General features: G+C 48.6%; 1 protein-coding gene across 1 annotated transcript; it reads right to left on the bottom strand.

Moving 5' to 3' along the window:
• Nucleotides 1-311: 311 nt before the first annotated feature.
• On the bottom strand, nucleotides 312-6,382 carry CCDC195 (coiled-coil domain containing 195). The gene is made up of 3 exons (XM_072042423.1): nucleotides 5,769-6,382; nucleotides 4,736-4,892; nucleotides 312-1,641 (listed from the first exon to the last, which is right to left on the bottom strand). Exons 1-3 carry the CDS (start codon nucleotides 6,100-6,102, stop codon nucleotides 1,509-1,511), a joined length of 624 nt encoding a protein of 207 aa, XP_071898524.1. The 5' UTR covers nucleotides 6,103-6,382; the 3' UTR covers nucleotides 312-1,508.
• Nucleotides 6,383-13,315: the final 6,933 nt, after the last annotated feature.

The following is a 13,315-nucleotide window of genomic DNA, read 5'->3' on the forward strand; positions in this document are numbered from 1 at the left end:
TAGATCTGGTTTTAAAGAATGAAGTTTCAAAAGCACTTGGGTGCCTTGAAAGGTTAGGGGCCAGATTTTCAAATATATTTGTTGTTACTTTGGTGAGTGAAATCAACTGGATTTAGGTACTTAACACATGTCTCGTTTCTGACAATAAAGCTTTCATTAAAACATTTTAAAAAGCATTTCCCTGTCAGTGCTTTCAGAAATTAGCAAATTTTCCAGACTGTACCCTCATTTGCTGGGCGTTGTTGATTAAACACAACATCAAAATGCAACTCTGTACAGACCCATGCTGGAAATAAAATTCACAAATAAAATAGCAGTGAAACCGAAATGATTATTTCATTGGTGAGAATATTTTAAAATGTACTTCAGTATACAAAACATCATGAATTTCAAAATCCTCAAGGAGCTTGCTTTTACAGAAGCATACAACATCACTGAAAGTCAAGATGGGATTTTTCTCTACCAGCTCACTGCTTTCACTTTTGAAGGCTCAAGAATTTAAGAGTAGACCATGAGACGACAACATTCCTAAATGTTACCAGCATCTACTGTTCATGCATCCTCTGTGTGACATTCACTCATCCATGCTGCCTGTACATACAGAAATAGCAAGGTAAGTATAGTGGTTTTGATCCATAAATACCTGTAGTCAAATTAAACGTGGGACATTATCTTTACTCATAAGATGCTCAAACCTAAGTTAGCAAGCACTCCTCATTTTTTACAAGCTGTCCATAGTCTTTTCTTACATCTATTTTGCACCAGTTCGATGAATGTCTGCTACTGATTCTTGATCTGAGATGTGTTCAGAAGCCGATCCTGAAAAATTCTGATATTCAGAATCCTTCCAACTTTGGCTTGGTATATGGATGGACACACCAGGTCAGAAACAGATTTGCAGTCATATTTTCATACTGATTAGTATGTACGCTCCTCTGCCCTCCCCTAGAGGTGAACCTGCAGTGGCATTAGCAGTCATTGTCCATCTTTGCAGAAATTCAGAGTAATGTTAACTGATTCCGTAACATCCCCTTAACTTTGCTATATTGGTGTTGTGAAGCTTTAAAGTTTTGAGTGCAGAAGAGACCTCCCGGGTTTTTAGCAGCTCTTATTTTGTCATTTGCAACAAAGACCTTTCTGGCAAGAGGATCGGTGAACTCAAGAGGTGACTTGGTTTCCGTTTTTGTGACAAACACAGCAAAAACAGCTTTAACATCCTGTTTAAAGCAGTCCTGAGGTGAGAGAGCCTTGAGAGATGTTGAGCAGAAGCTGCTTTGTGGAGGATCCTTTGCTATCACGTGGCTTCACTGCAGGGTACAGGCTTTCAGCTGATTTTGTCATGGCCTCCATTTCCTTGCTAAACAACAGGCCAGTGACCCGAAACACAGTCTAGGTGATTCTCTGAAGGCAACCTGCCAAAGCGTTTTGCAAAAAAGGAACCTGACACATAGCTATCGTTTAAGGCCAATTTATCTCAAGAATCAATGGGCCTTTAAAAATTCACCAGCTCACATATCCTTTTCAGTGATGGTAGTTAACTCGTGTGTGTCCTGATTTTGTGGGCTTTTCAGAGAACCTTGATTTTCAGCACATGCTGACACATCCATCGGTAAAAGGAAACTAACGGCCTTTACTTTACCCCTGGAGGAAAATGAGAGAGGATTATGAGGATTAGAAATATATAAAACATGCAAAGAAACTCAAAAAAAGAATCAACCAAAAACAACAACAAAAAACAGCTAAGAAAAAACAAACAAACAAACAAAAAAAAAAACACACCAGCAAGCAGAAGGTAAACGCTGTCAGCACTTGCATGATGCGTGGAGGCAGAATTTCCTGCCCTGCTCAGACAGCTCACACAGGCTTCCCAGGGGGCCAGGCACAGCGCTGTCTGTCTGTCTGTCTGCTGGAAGCATCTGCCTTTTTCCATTGAGCCCAAGGGCTGTCTGTCAGCACTTGGCTCCCATGTACAAAGCCCAGTGCGTGCAGATCCCTCAGATGCCCTTGTGTCTGCCGGGTATGCCTTGTCCAGGGGCCCTGCCAGTGGATTTTTACATGCACAGGTAGCCAGCTCCTCAAAGTGTGTGTGAGAACGGGTGTTTTGAAGTGGTGAGTGTGTGCATGTGTGTGTGTGTGGTAAATTACACGGATGGTGAAAGCTGAGGTAGAAACATGCTCCTTTGTGTGTGCCGAAACTGGCTGTTTGGCAGGTAAACAGAGCGGGTTTTGCAGAGATTCTGTTTGTTTGTTTTTGCTCAGTCTCCTCTGCAATCAGCAGCAGCTCCTTCTGCCTCTCAAGGAACACGTGAAAGGAAAACATGAAACTGTGAAAGCACTCTGTGATAGTTACCGGGGGCGTCCCTGGCCTCAGCGATTTCCTCAGCCCTTCTCACCTGCCAATTAAACCTGGAAAGTGAAACCCACAAGCAAAGACAGTCCTACCCAGCTCATCGGAATGAGGTGCCAGTCATGCCCAAGCAGCGTGTTAGTTGGCCAGAAGCTTTACCTCTGGTCGAGCCAGGGATCTGCATTGTGGCATTGCTGAAAAACATTGTCCTCTCCTCTGCTCTGGATCACACACACAACTCCAGCAGGCTACGTAACAAAACCATTTCCTTGTACATGAGCTTGATCTTCCAGCCTGCGCATCAGCCATTCCCCGTTTGTCTCACCAAACAAAATCCACACACTGTGGTCTAGACAAATGCCAGCAGCGCAGGTGTGCCAGCCAAACGTGCCAGCACAGCCAGCAGCGTGCCGCTGGTGCCCTCTGCAGAGGCTCCCTTGGGGCCAGAGCTGCTCAGGGACTGGGGAGGCAGCTTGGTGAGGGCTGTACCAAGGCTTTGTGCATTTTGTGATTCTACTAAGATAGCCCTGAAAGCCATCTCTTATCCAGCCTGGTGTATTACAATATTCAGTCTTTTTTCATTTTCAACAAATCGTGGGAATCACGGTATAAACAATGCTTTAGCATGTATGAATGAAAATGTAGACCCACAGATTAGTGGTGATTTGGTGGCAGTGCTGGTATTTTATTGCTGGGCTGCAGCTGCACTCTAGATAAATACAAGGTTATAATCCTGAGCAGTCACTTTTAAAGGTAACAGTATTCAGCTTCTCATGTACAATTACAGTTTTAGAGCAAAATGCAAGTACAATAAACAAAGCATAAAACACCTGTCACAGAACAGCATGCCGGCAAGCAAAAATGCCATCACTGTAAAAAATTATGCTTAATTAGCTTGCTGAATTCATTGCTACAAATTAACCTGCTAGTTAAAGGCTTACTAGGATTTCTGCCTGTGTTAGCCATTCCTATGTAAATGGCAACAACCGCTACTATGGGCAGAAAATATATTAAACTTTTTCTTCATATGAAAATAACCGAGCTTCGAGTTTCAGGATATCAGCCATTTTTTAAATAGGGTTAGGTAAAAAGCTCTGTCCATAATTATGTCTTCTGTTAAAGCAGCCAGCAGCGGGTGGACAGGAGCCCCTGTGCCAGACTCACTGCTGGCAAGGCAGCTGTAATGAGAACGATAAAACAATCTGCAACACTCCCCTGCCCATTAGGTAGGCAGTGCTTTTCATCTACGGGCCCCAAAGCATCAGTTAGAAGACACCTACGCTGCTAGCTCAGAAACAAAACCTCTCTTTCCCTTAGGAGACAGCAGTGGTGTTTGCCTGTGCCGGTCATCCCCCTGCACGCCGACCGCGTGTTTCCCAACACAAGCGCCTTCCAAGTGAGGTGCCTTCAGGGCACAACTCTGAAGTGTTTATGTGCTCTGGGAGCCTGCAGTTTGGCAGAACTCAGTGAAGTGTATGCTGAAACCCAGAGCTACGGGGTCAGGGCGCTTTTGAAAATGATACGAGTTCCCTGCCAGGGTCTAAATTTAGGTGTTTAAATGCTGTAAAGTATCTGACCCTCAAACGTCCTTACAAGAAAACACAGGTGTAGGTGGGCAAACCGATGGGTTTCTCCTGTTTAAATGCATGCTCTGAGGCCATTTGGACTCTTTCTGTTATGAGCACAGCATGATCAGCACTAACAGGAGCTATCTGAAGGGATTCACACTGTGTGCAACAGCACCGGGAGGGTGCTGCTGCTGTCACGTATCACAATCGCATCATTAGCGCTTCTACCTTTGATTGTTGCCGTGCACTGGAGAGCTTTTCATCAGCGAGCAGCGATGCTCAGGACTTGTCTGGGAGCCATTTCACTTAATTTAGAGCCCTGAGAATATTCTTCTCAAGGCTGAAAGCATTAATTTGTAATACTTCAGTTACAGGGGCAAAATGATACGGTAAATCTACATTCACGAATCTCATTAATCACACTTTCAGAAGCATAGCTCAGAGTGCCCCAGTATCTTCACGCTTTTTGTTCAAAGTTTTAAAATCCCTTTGAAGCGTTGCTTGCCAGAGCTACGCATCAATCCGCAAAACTGCCTGGCTGCCACGGGGAGATCTCAACCCCTTTCACTCTCCCCTCGTCTGCTCCTTTTATTTATTTATTTATTTATTTTTTAAATAGAAAATTTAAAACTGACACTGACAATTCCACAGATGCTGCAGGGAGGAGCAGGACGTCCCGCTCTAAACAGACCTCCCATCAGCTCAGTGCCCAGAGCCATGTGAGCGATCAGAGATGCTGCTGCTGCTGAACTGAATCCCAGAGCGACACCCGTGCGTGTTACGAGGTGGAACCAGCCCGCTGTGAAGGCAACCCCCCTACCTGCACCTGCGGACGTGCTCCTGGAACAGCTTCAGTTTGCTGGGACTGCTGCTGGAGAAGCACTCAGCTGGGCTCTTCCCTGCCCTGGGAGGCCTCGTGCCAGGAGGAGCGGGCACAGCCACAGCAGTGGAGTAGCGCCGCACGGTCATGGTGGTGGCTGAGGAGCAGAGAGAAGAGTGGAGCTGGGAGCAAACCCAGCCAGCCGCTGGGACAGACGGGCCTCGAGGACATCGCCAGCCAGCATGCAGGCTGCAAGGGCAGCTGCAGCTCGCACACTGCCAGGGGACTTTGCAGCGTGCCGGCAAACTCGACTCGACAGGCACAAGGGGAGGAGGTGGCCACTGGCCTCCAGCACGTACACAGACCGGCCTGACCCTGCTAACAACCGTACCCAATTCCGGGCAGGTATCGCTCCCCAGACAACATTTTTGATCTTCCTGCTCCATGAAATCCTTCAGTAGTGCCAACTAAACTACAGATGAGGAAATATTCTGTTTTTCCCTCCCGAATTAGGAAGAGGCAGCATTCCTATTTACTGCCCCCTCTCCCTCAGCCAAAATCAACCACAAAAAGAAACTGCACCTCTGGTATAATGTGTGCAACCCACCAGTACTTGCTACTATTTGAAGACTTCTCTCAGCCTTTTCTTAGGCAAGATCACCACATAATGACAGCTGTTGGTCCTTCAGGTCTGAAGAGACAGACAGGGGACCCGAACCCGCATCAGGGCAGTCTGTGCCCACAAACACCCGTGGCAGTGAGTCAAGTTCTGCTTCAGCAAAGACACGCGGAGCTCCCTGAGGTGAACGCCTCGCTCGGGGAGCCGCCAAGCACTGCGCTAAGCCCAGTGCAGGCACCCTGTGAGATCTCGGAGTGAGAAAACGGGCTAAGGGGTGCGGGCGTGGGCACTGAGGGAGGCCAGAGCACGCTGTGAAGGCAGCCATACAGCAGCTGGCTCGCCCCCCTCTCCCACAGATCAGTAAGAACCAGAGCAGAGGCCCCGCTCGGGCGGCACGCAGTGGTGTCACCGTACCTGCCTGCTCTGACGCTGCCGCTGCAGGGCCGGGTGTGGGGTCTGGCTGTGCCATGGGGCTGGCGAGGCTCCCAGCTCTTGCCGCCGTGGCACTCGGTCCACAGGCCCGCAGCTCGCCCCTCAGGGCCCGGTTCTCCCGCTCCAGCTCGTCGATCTGGGAGCGCATCTTGCGGATGAGCTGGAGGAGGTGCATGTTGCCCTCCATGGCCCTGCTTGCGGCAGCCAGCCTCCCGGCCCCCCTCATGGGTGGCTCCTCCACCAGCAGCGAGCTCGCCCCGCTCTTAAAGCAGAGCCCGGGCCCTCTTTCACCACCACCAGAGCCGGTGGAAGTCATCAGGTTGCTAAGAGAGGGCCCATGATTTATTCATGCCCTGTGTCATTTTTCAGAGCGGCTCACACAAATCTCTGATGGCGCTGCTGAATTATCAGAACACCCTTCCCTGTCCCTTCCCACACTGCGGGGCTCGGGTTTTCTCCAGAAGGACCACAACAGAAGGGTCTGCCTGGAGCCCACGTCCCTTGGTTGATCCGTTCAGCCCACCCCGTGTCTCAGCAACACTGAAGGAGGGCTCGGTGCTTCCTGCACCACCAGATGAACTGTTGATTTCTGTTCTTTGCACCTGGAAAAGAATTAGCAGTTTCTCAAAGGGAAATCAGATTTCCAAATGAGCTAAAATCACTCAAGGCCCCTGCTATCAGCTGGGCTCAGCACGGCAGCAGCTGTGAGGGAAGAGGGAGAACCAGAGCCCCCCTGGGGGGACAGCAGGCGCCGCTCCGTGCCCTGCCGGCTGCTTTGGCAGCTCACTCGGGCGAAGCACCCGCCCCAGCTCCTGGGAGCGTAAGCAGAGACAGATCAGATGTGAATCTGCATCAGGGAGGGGAACACAGTCCTCATGGCCTAGTCCCTAAAGGTATCTTTCTGCTGGCAAAAAATACACAAAAATCTCACAAAACATGTTGTTTTTCCCTCTAACATCAGAATTTAAAAACCACGAATGCCAGAAAGCCAGCATGAAAATGATTTAAAGCAGCTTTTGCTTTGAGACCATTCAGATGCTTTCTACTAGCTTAAAAGTGGCTCAGGAATATCTGAGGAAAGAGACCCTTGGCCACCCGTACTTCACCACCAGAGGCCCACGGAAGCTGGTGCGAGATGCTCACAGCAAGAGATACACCTTGCACAAGAAAAGCAATTCCAGTAGCTCACTCTGTGCTCACTGACAGCTCTCCAGCACCGGCTTCAGCTTCATATTTCTGGTTTTCAGCAAGTGGATCGGGTACTGGCGGAGCGACCACACGTGCCTGTGGCTGTAACCTCACTGCTGGCGGTACAGCTGGCAGGCTCAGGGGGCAGGGAGCCTTGCCAGCTCAGCAGGTAGCTCACCCTGCTGCGGTGAAGATCTCTCTGATCTCACATCCACTGCAGCCAGACTGGCAGTGAGCACAGGCCTTTGTTGGTCCAGAGCTTCTGAGGAAATGGAGTTTCTCCTGTAACCTTGCCCTGCTGCTCCCACTGCCTCTCCTGCCCAGGAAGTGATGAGTTGGGATTTTGGGGTGATGGAGAAGCTGGTGAAGCACATTCCCCATGGCCAGACGGCTTCGCACCTGCAAGCACAGGGCTGTAAGTTCCATATGGACCAAAGCATGCATGAAACACCTTAAAGTCATGCAATGTAAAGGATGGAGCTTCTTACAGCTGAGGTACTTTTGGCAAGCTTCACAGGATGTTGAACTGAGTGAAGCTTTATTCACCTTCAGCTACATCCAGACCTCTCAATTAAGAACAATGGAGACTCTGGAGGCTAAATGAACTGTCCACATGCCTTACTTGGCCAGCCCTGCTGCTTGGGGCTCAGCTGAAGGCTCCAGGTTGCTGCTCTGCCCCAATGCCTTTTCCTCCAAGCACCTGACCAGCAGTGTGAGCACTGGGACACGTGGCACGGGCCTCATGCCCTCACTCACCTGAGCCCAGCAGCTCTGTAGCTGGCATCAGTGCCCCGTGGGTGCTGCTCTGCCAGTCCAGGTCGCACCTTGCTTTGAGCAAATTTCAGCTGTAAATGCTCAGACTTGCAGCAAGACAGGCCCTGCTGGTAACGGAAGGACCTTAAAGGGAAGGTTTTGCAGCACAAATTGAAAATACCTCATGCCATGCACTCCCTGGGAGATCACAGCTGCTGCTTTGTACTGCAGCAGGCATGGCCACGGAGCACCAAGCAACCATCCCAGCTTGCCCACAGCTCACCAGACCATGCAAAGCATCCGAAACACGTTGCCTCTGAGTGTACTGAGTGTACTGGGGCAGCGAGTCCCTGGCAGAAAGAAAACCACCCAGCAGGTTGGCAAGAGGAGGCCAAGGAGGTCACAAATGCATAAAATATCCTCACTTTTCGTAATCTAAACTAGCTAACTATGGCACAGAGTTACTTGGTTTGTCTGCTTAACAGGTATGTAACCTCCTAATGTCTATTTAACTTTCTTCTTCTTTTGCCAGGACCATTCTGAGTCTGCTAAGCTGTGTGCCTGAGCCCCGCCACCCCATGTTTGCACAGAAAATCCCACACGAGCTGGTTGTAACCAGATTTCAGGCCTTTGGCCAGATTTGGCTGTGAATTATGACAAAAGATTAGCGATATGTGCTGCTTCGATTCTGAGTACTTGAGGTTTCTGAAAGGGGTCTGATTTCCAGCAGGGGATGCTCAATGCTTTCTGAAAACCAGGCTTAACCCAAGCATGGGAAACGCTGATTTGCATGAGTCACATCCCAAAACCTCAGCTATGTTTTTGACCAGGGCTGGCAGCTAAGCACGGCTATAGAAACACTCCAAACTTTTCAGAGAGTGCTTCAGTTTCTGCATGTGGCATTTCCATGCCTCGGGGTCTCTCTGCCTTTAAACGGCCCCAGGTTGGTCTGCAGCAGTCAGAATTTGCTCTACAGCTCTCTGCAAGCATAACATATGCTGTTGAGCACAAAACTGCTCCTTTTGCAAGAAAATCTATATGCATAGCCACAGATGTTCCTAAATAGGAGCATGAAATGAGTAGTCACTCTTAGATGCAGGGAGGTGGTTACTTCATTGTTAAGCATGAAAGGCTTATGGCTTCTGAGCAGCTCAAAGCAGAAATCCATCCTAGCATTGGAATACTCATTATTTCTTAGTTTTCTTTCTTTTTTTTTTTTTTTTTTTCAAACAATACATAGCATATAAAATGCATGCAAGGACATTTGTATCTATCTTGCTTTAAGATATGATATCATATGCAACCTGCATATGTACATCTAAAAATGCTTACGTGACTCTAGAAATGTAGGAGGCATTTGTAGGAGAAAATTTGTAGGAGGCACCACAAGGCATGCAGCTCATGAAACCATACCACAGGACCACAAATCCTATGTGTAGTGCCATGAATTACCGTCAGGTTTTGGTAAAGAGGAATAACTCCTAAATCTACAGAAGAGGTGCAAGACCACCACAAGCCTATCTGCAAAAGGAAGCAGCCCCTGTCTGCACGGGCCACCTCGCTCTCAAAGCTTTCTCCCTGCTTTGGAAACAACCCACATCCACAGGATCTGCTCGCTCACAGCTGTTCTCTGATAAAAACAGATGATTATTGCTAACTAGAACAGCTGGGGAGCATAGCTCAAAAAGCAAACAGAAAATGCATCTTCTATAAACCTGATGGGAAACTAATAGGACGAAAGGGAAATGTGCATTTCATTACTGCCAGCATCGTAGTGTTCGGGGGCAGATGTTCCCCACATGATGTGAAAATTTTGCATTCTGAGAATTTTCAAAAAATACAACATCAACACGATGTCCAAGCAAGTATGAACGTGCCCCATGGGGACTACGACTCCTGTCCTGGAGGACACTCATAACTCAGCCTCCAGTCTCCCTGTGACTAACCCAGCAGTCCTTAACTTTGGGCATGTTTAAGTCAAATTTCAGCCTCTCACAAGAGCAGTTTTCTGTCCTGCATTAGCACACCTGACAGTATGCAGCACACACACAGGGGAAAAAAAATCCCAAATATAATAATAAAAAAGTAAAAGGAGAACAATAGTCCCACTCAGGGGCACCTCAGGCACGGCCATGGCAGGCCCTTTGGCAGCCCCTCTCTGCCAGGAGAGGAGCTGCAAAGACTCCACTTGCCTCACACCAAAGCCACCAGGAAGCTCTGGAAAAACAGGAGGAGCAGGGAAGTTGTGTGGGGCTGGCTGCGTTGTGCCAGCAGCTCACGGTAAGACCAAGGGGACACAGAGAGGGTGAAGCCAACAGTCCTGCCCTGGTCACAGTGACAGTTCTATATAGGCTTGCCTATTTGTTGCCTTTGGGATTAATTTTACTCATCTCAATGCAATTCTCTTAAATAAGAAACGCATTCTGGATTCCCTCCCCCCCCTTGCTTGGATGCTTTTCTCAAAATCCCTTCTCTCTGCTCTCACTCAATATTACACATGTCCTTCGATTTTAACTGCCTTGGTTCAAAGCTCACTTTATGACTTTAATTTGCTTGTGAGCGCATAAAACCGATTCTTTTTTTTTTTTTTTTGACAACCTAAATATTACCACAAAAAAATAATCCTTTGCATATGTACTAAACCTACTAGAAATTGGGAAATAAATTAAAACTCTTAGCAAAGCACTCAGTGCTGCGCAGCCATGAACACAGCTGTGTCAAACTGAAAGCTGAGCCACAAAATGCTCACACACGACCATCCTGAACAGTGCGCGTCATTGTCCTGCTTTGCATTTGGATGTTATCCAAAAAAAATTTAAAAAAAAATCCCTGTTCAGACCATTATATTGCCTCCCCAGTGAATGTTAAGATATAATTACCCTGCAAGGAATGATTCCTATTAAACATTTAATACATTTCCCTCTAATTGAAATTTAAGCCTTTGGTTGTGGTTGGGTGTCACTGAAGATGTGATTAAACATAAAATATGTATAATGCTAAACTCCTTTAGGGGTGTCATGAGAACTTCCACTAAATCACAAACAAATAATTTATTCTGTGCTACAAGAACTTTTCCACACTGTTGGAATTTGGGCTGGCACGTGGAGCTCTCTCCCCTCAGGTGGAAGGACACCACTGCCACCACAGGGATCAAGGCCTCCTCAAGCTTCACTCTGCCCCCACCTTTCCGCCCTTGTGCCTGGCTCCCCAAAAGGCTTCAGGCTGCCCGTGGCTGCCCATCCGCCACCAGCCTGTCCCCTGGCTCCAGCAGCCCGAGCCTGGCACCCGATTTTTGGGAATGGCAAAATCCCTGTGGTGCACAACACCCAGAGGGGAGCAGAAGGGAGCACAGCCCTGCCTCCTCGCAGCCTGCTCCTGGCGCTGCTGTTTCCAAAGGATGCATGAGCAGAGACCAGGCTTTCCACAAGCAATTGATTAAAAACTAGAGACTGTAAGGACTGTGATGACAGCCTGTCCTAATGCTTTGCCATACAGGATGTTATGCTCTACTGTGCTGCTCCCAGCTCCCTGAGGAAATAAGAGCCCAGAGGAAGGACCTCAGTGCAGCCCACAGCATGATGGTACTGTGCAAAGGGGCTTCCCCAACCCCTCACGGGCAGGTACATCCCCCAGCCTGCCCACCAGGAACCCTGTGTGAAGCTCTCATTCATTTTGGCAGCAAGGCAAGAGGTGACAGGAACGGTTTTAATCTGCAAAGGTATAACTAGCATGCCCTGGTGCTTCCTACTCAGCCCTCGGAGAGGAGTACTTCAGACCAGTAACAGCATCGAGCTCCTGCAGCCCCAACACATTCAGATGGTTCAGAACTCCTAATTTAGAAAGATAAAAGACAAAATTTCCTTACCACACCATGTCCTTGGTGCACCCTGCGTGGATGGCGAGCGGCTCTCAGAGGGCACAAAAAGCGCGCAGCCCAGCCACCTCCTGCAGACAAGGGTGGCTTTGCCCCGGCAGCTGGGGAGGTCTCCTCCAGGCCAGGACCACACCTGGGGCAGTCAGACCATGACCATGACCATGACCAGGCTTAGAGGTGTCCCAGTGCCCCAGGAGCCTGACCCCGGCATGGGGCTGTCACCGTGTCGAGCTGTCAGCAGCACCTGCTTGAGGCAGCCAGGAGATGGAGCTCCCCGGGCTCACAAGCTCCCTGTCTCAGATCCATGTGAACTGGGCTTGGGGAGGTGTTTATTCTACATTTGCACTGCTTAGACTGAGTTTACTGCTTGTCCAAGGTGCCAAGCCCCGGGCAGAAGGCCTCATGTTGCCCACAAACCAGGTGACTTCAGTGGGCCCTGCTGTCCCAGGGGGCTGTGAAGACCACACACGGCCCTTCGTGTTTCTATCACAAAACAGGAGAGAAAAGCAACTTACAAAGGAGCAAGGCAGCCCCAGTGCTGGCCACACTGATGAGGTGATGCAGGGTAGGTGGCTGTGACCACATGCCAGGAGGACACGGAGCTTCACGGCCTCCTCCCCCCAGAGCCACCAGGAAGCCCTTGGTCTGCTCAGGACTTAAATTATGGGTATTTTCCTTCTAATTACCATACTATCATATTTATTCTTGACTCAAGCAGCAATTTATGATGCAAAGGCATCACAGGAGAGCTGGAAAGGAGATTTGTGAAGGAGATTTGTGTTCTAAGACGGAAAGAGAACAGCTGGCCTGGAGGTGGGCTCTGGAGTATCACAGCAGTCCTGCTCAAATGCGTTAAACTGCATGAAATATTCTAGTGCTTATTAACGCATCCAAGAAAATATATATATATATATGCATAAAGCTTGCTACAAAATGTGAAAAACAGATTGTTCACTGTTTATATTGCAGTGAAGTAAAAAAACAAACAAACAAAACAAAAAAACAACAAAACAAAACAGAACTTCAGCATGTGATGCACCATATAAAACAGCACGAATCCCTGCCCCAGAGAGCACAGCCCTCAGTGTCCTCCCAATGCATCAGTCCTGCATCATCCTCAGGTGCTAGACATCCTGCTGTCTACGGCTGTACTTCACCTCCCCATCCTCCAGCCAGCTCAGGGCATCCAGTGGCTGAGTGGGAACTGCTTCACTGCCACCAGACCTGCTTCTCTCAAGGCTACACCAAGGATAGGCCAAGGACACCAGCCTGACGAGCACTTTTTCAGAAAGCATTGCTCGAAGGTGTTGGTGTTGAACAGCTTTTGACATGGTTGATAACTGCTATAAGCTGTACCCCCTAACTCTGCTTCATCTATTATTAAAGTGTCTGCTATTTATTGACTGGTTCCAAAGTTCACCCATGAATAGATCCTCACTATAACATGGCATTTTAAAAGGGTTATCTACAGAAGCAAACTCCAGCTGGATTGCAACTGGTTCTCTCATGTTCTACCCTCTGCTGATAGCTACCCGAGTCACTCTGGTTTGAGGCAGGTGCTGGCAGTTCCTGCAAACCTTACTGGCACCCTGGGAGAAGCTATCACCTGGCTACGCTTCCAGACTACTTTTGTACACAGTGTAAAGAAAGCACCTGGCCTTAAAAACCCACGTCCTCCTCAAATCTCAGTGCACATCAGAAAACCATGAACATG

The sequence above is a fragment of the Anas platyrhynchos genome, chromosome 9 (genome assembly GCF_047663525.1).
Source record: "Anas platyrhynchos isolate ZD024472 breed Pekin duck chromosome 9, IASCAAS_PekinDuck_T2T, whole genome shotgun sequence".
Taxonomy (NCBI): domain Eukaryota; kingdom Metazoa; phylum Chordata; class Aves; order Anseriformes; family Anatidae; genus Anas; species Anas platyrhynchos.

What these genes read in the sequence shown, in the direction of transcription:
- CCDC195 (XM_072042423.1), bottom strand. Translation starts at nt 6,102, where the DNA reads ATGACTTCCACCGGCTCTGGTGGTGGTGAAAGAGGGCCCGGGCTCTGC. An exon ending in GGCAGCGTCAGAGCAGGCAG is followed by an intron (nt 4,893 to 5,768) that starts GTACGGTGACAC and finishes TCTGCTCCTCAG; the next exon opens with CCACCACCATGACCGTGCGG. An exon ending in GAGCACGTCCGCAGGTGCAG is followed by an intron (nt 1,642 to 4,735) that starts GTAGGGGGGTTG and finishes ATTTTCCTCCAG; the next exon opens with GGGTAAAGTAAAGGCCGTTA.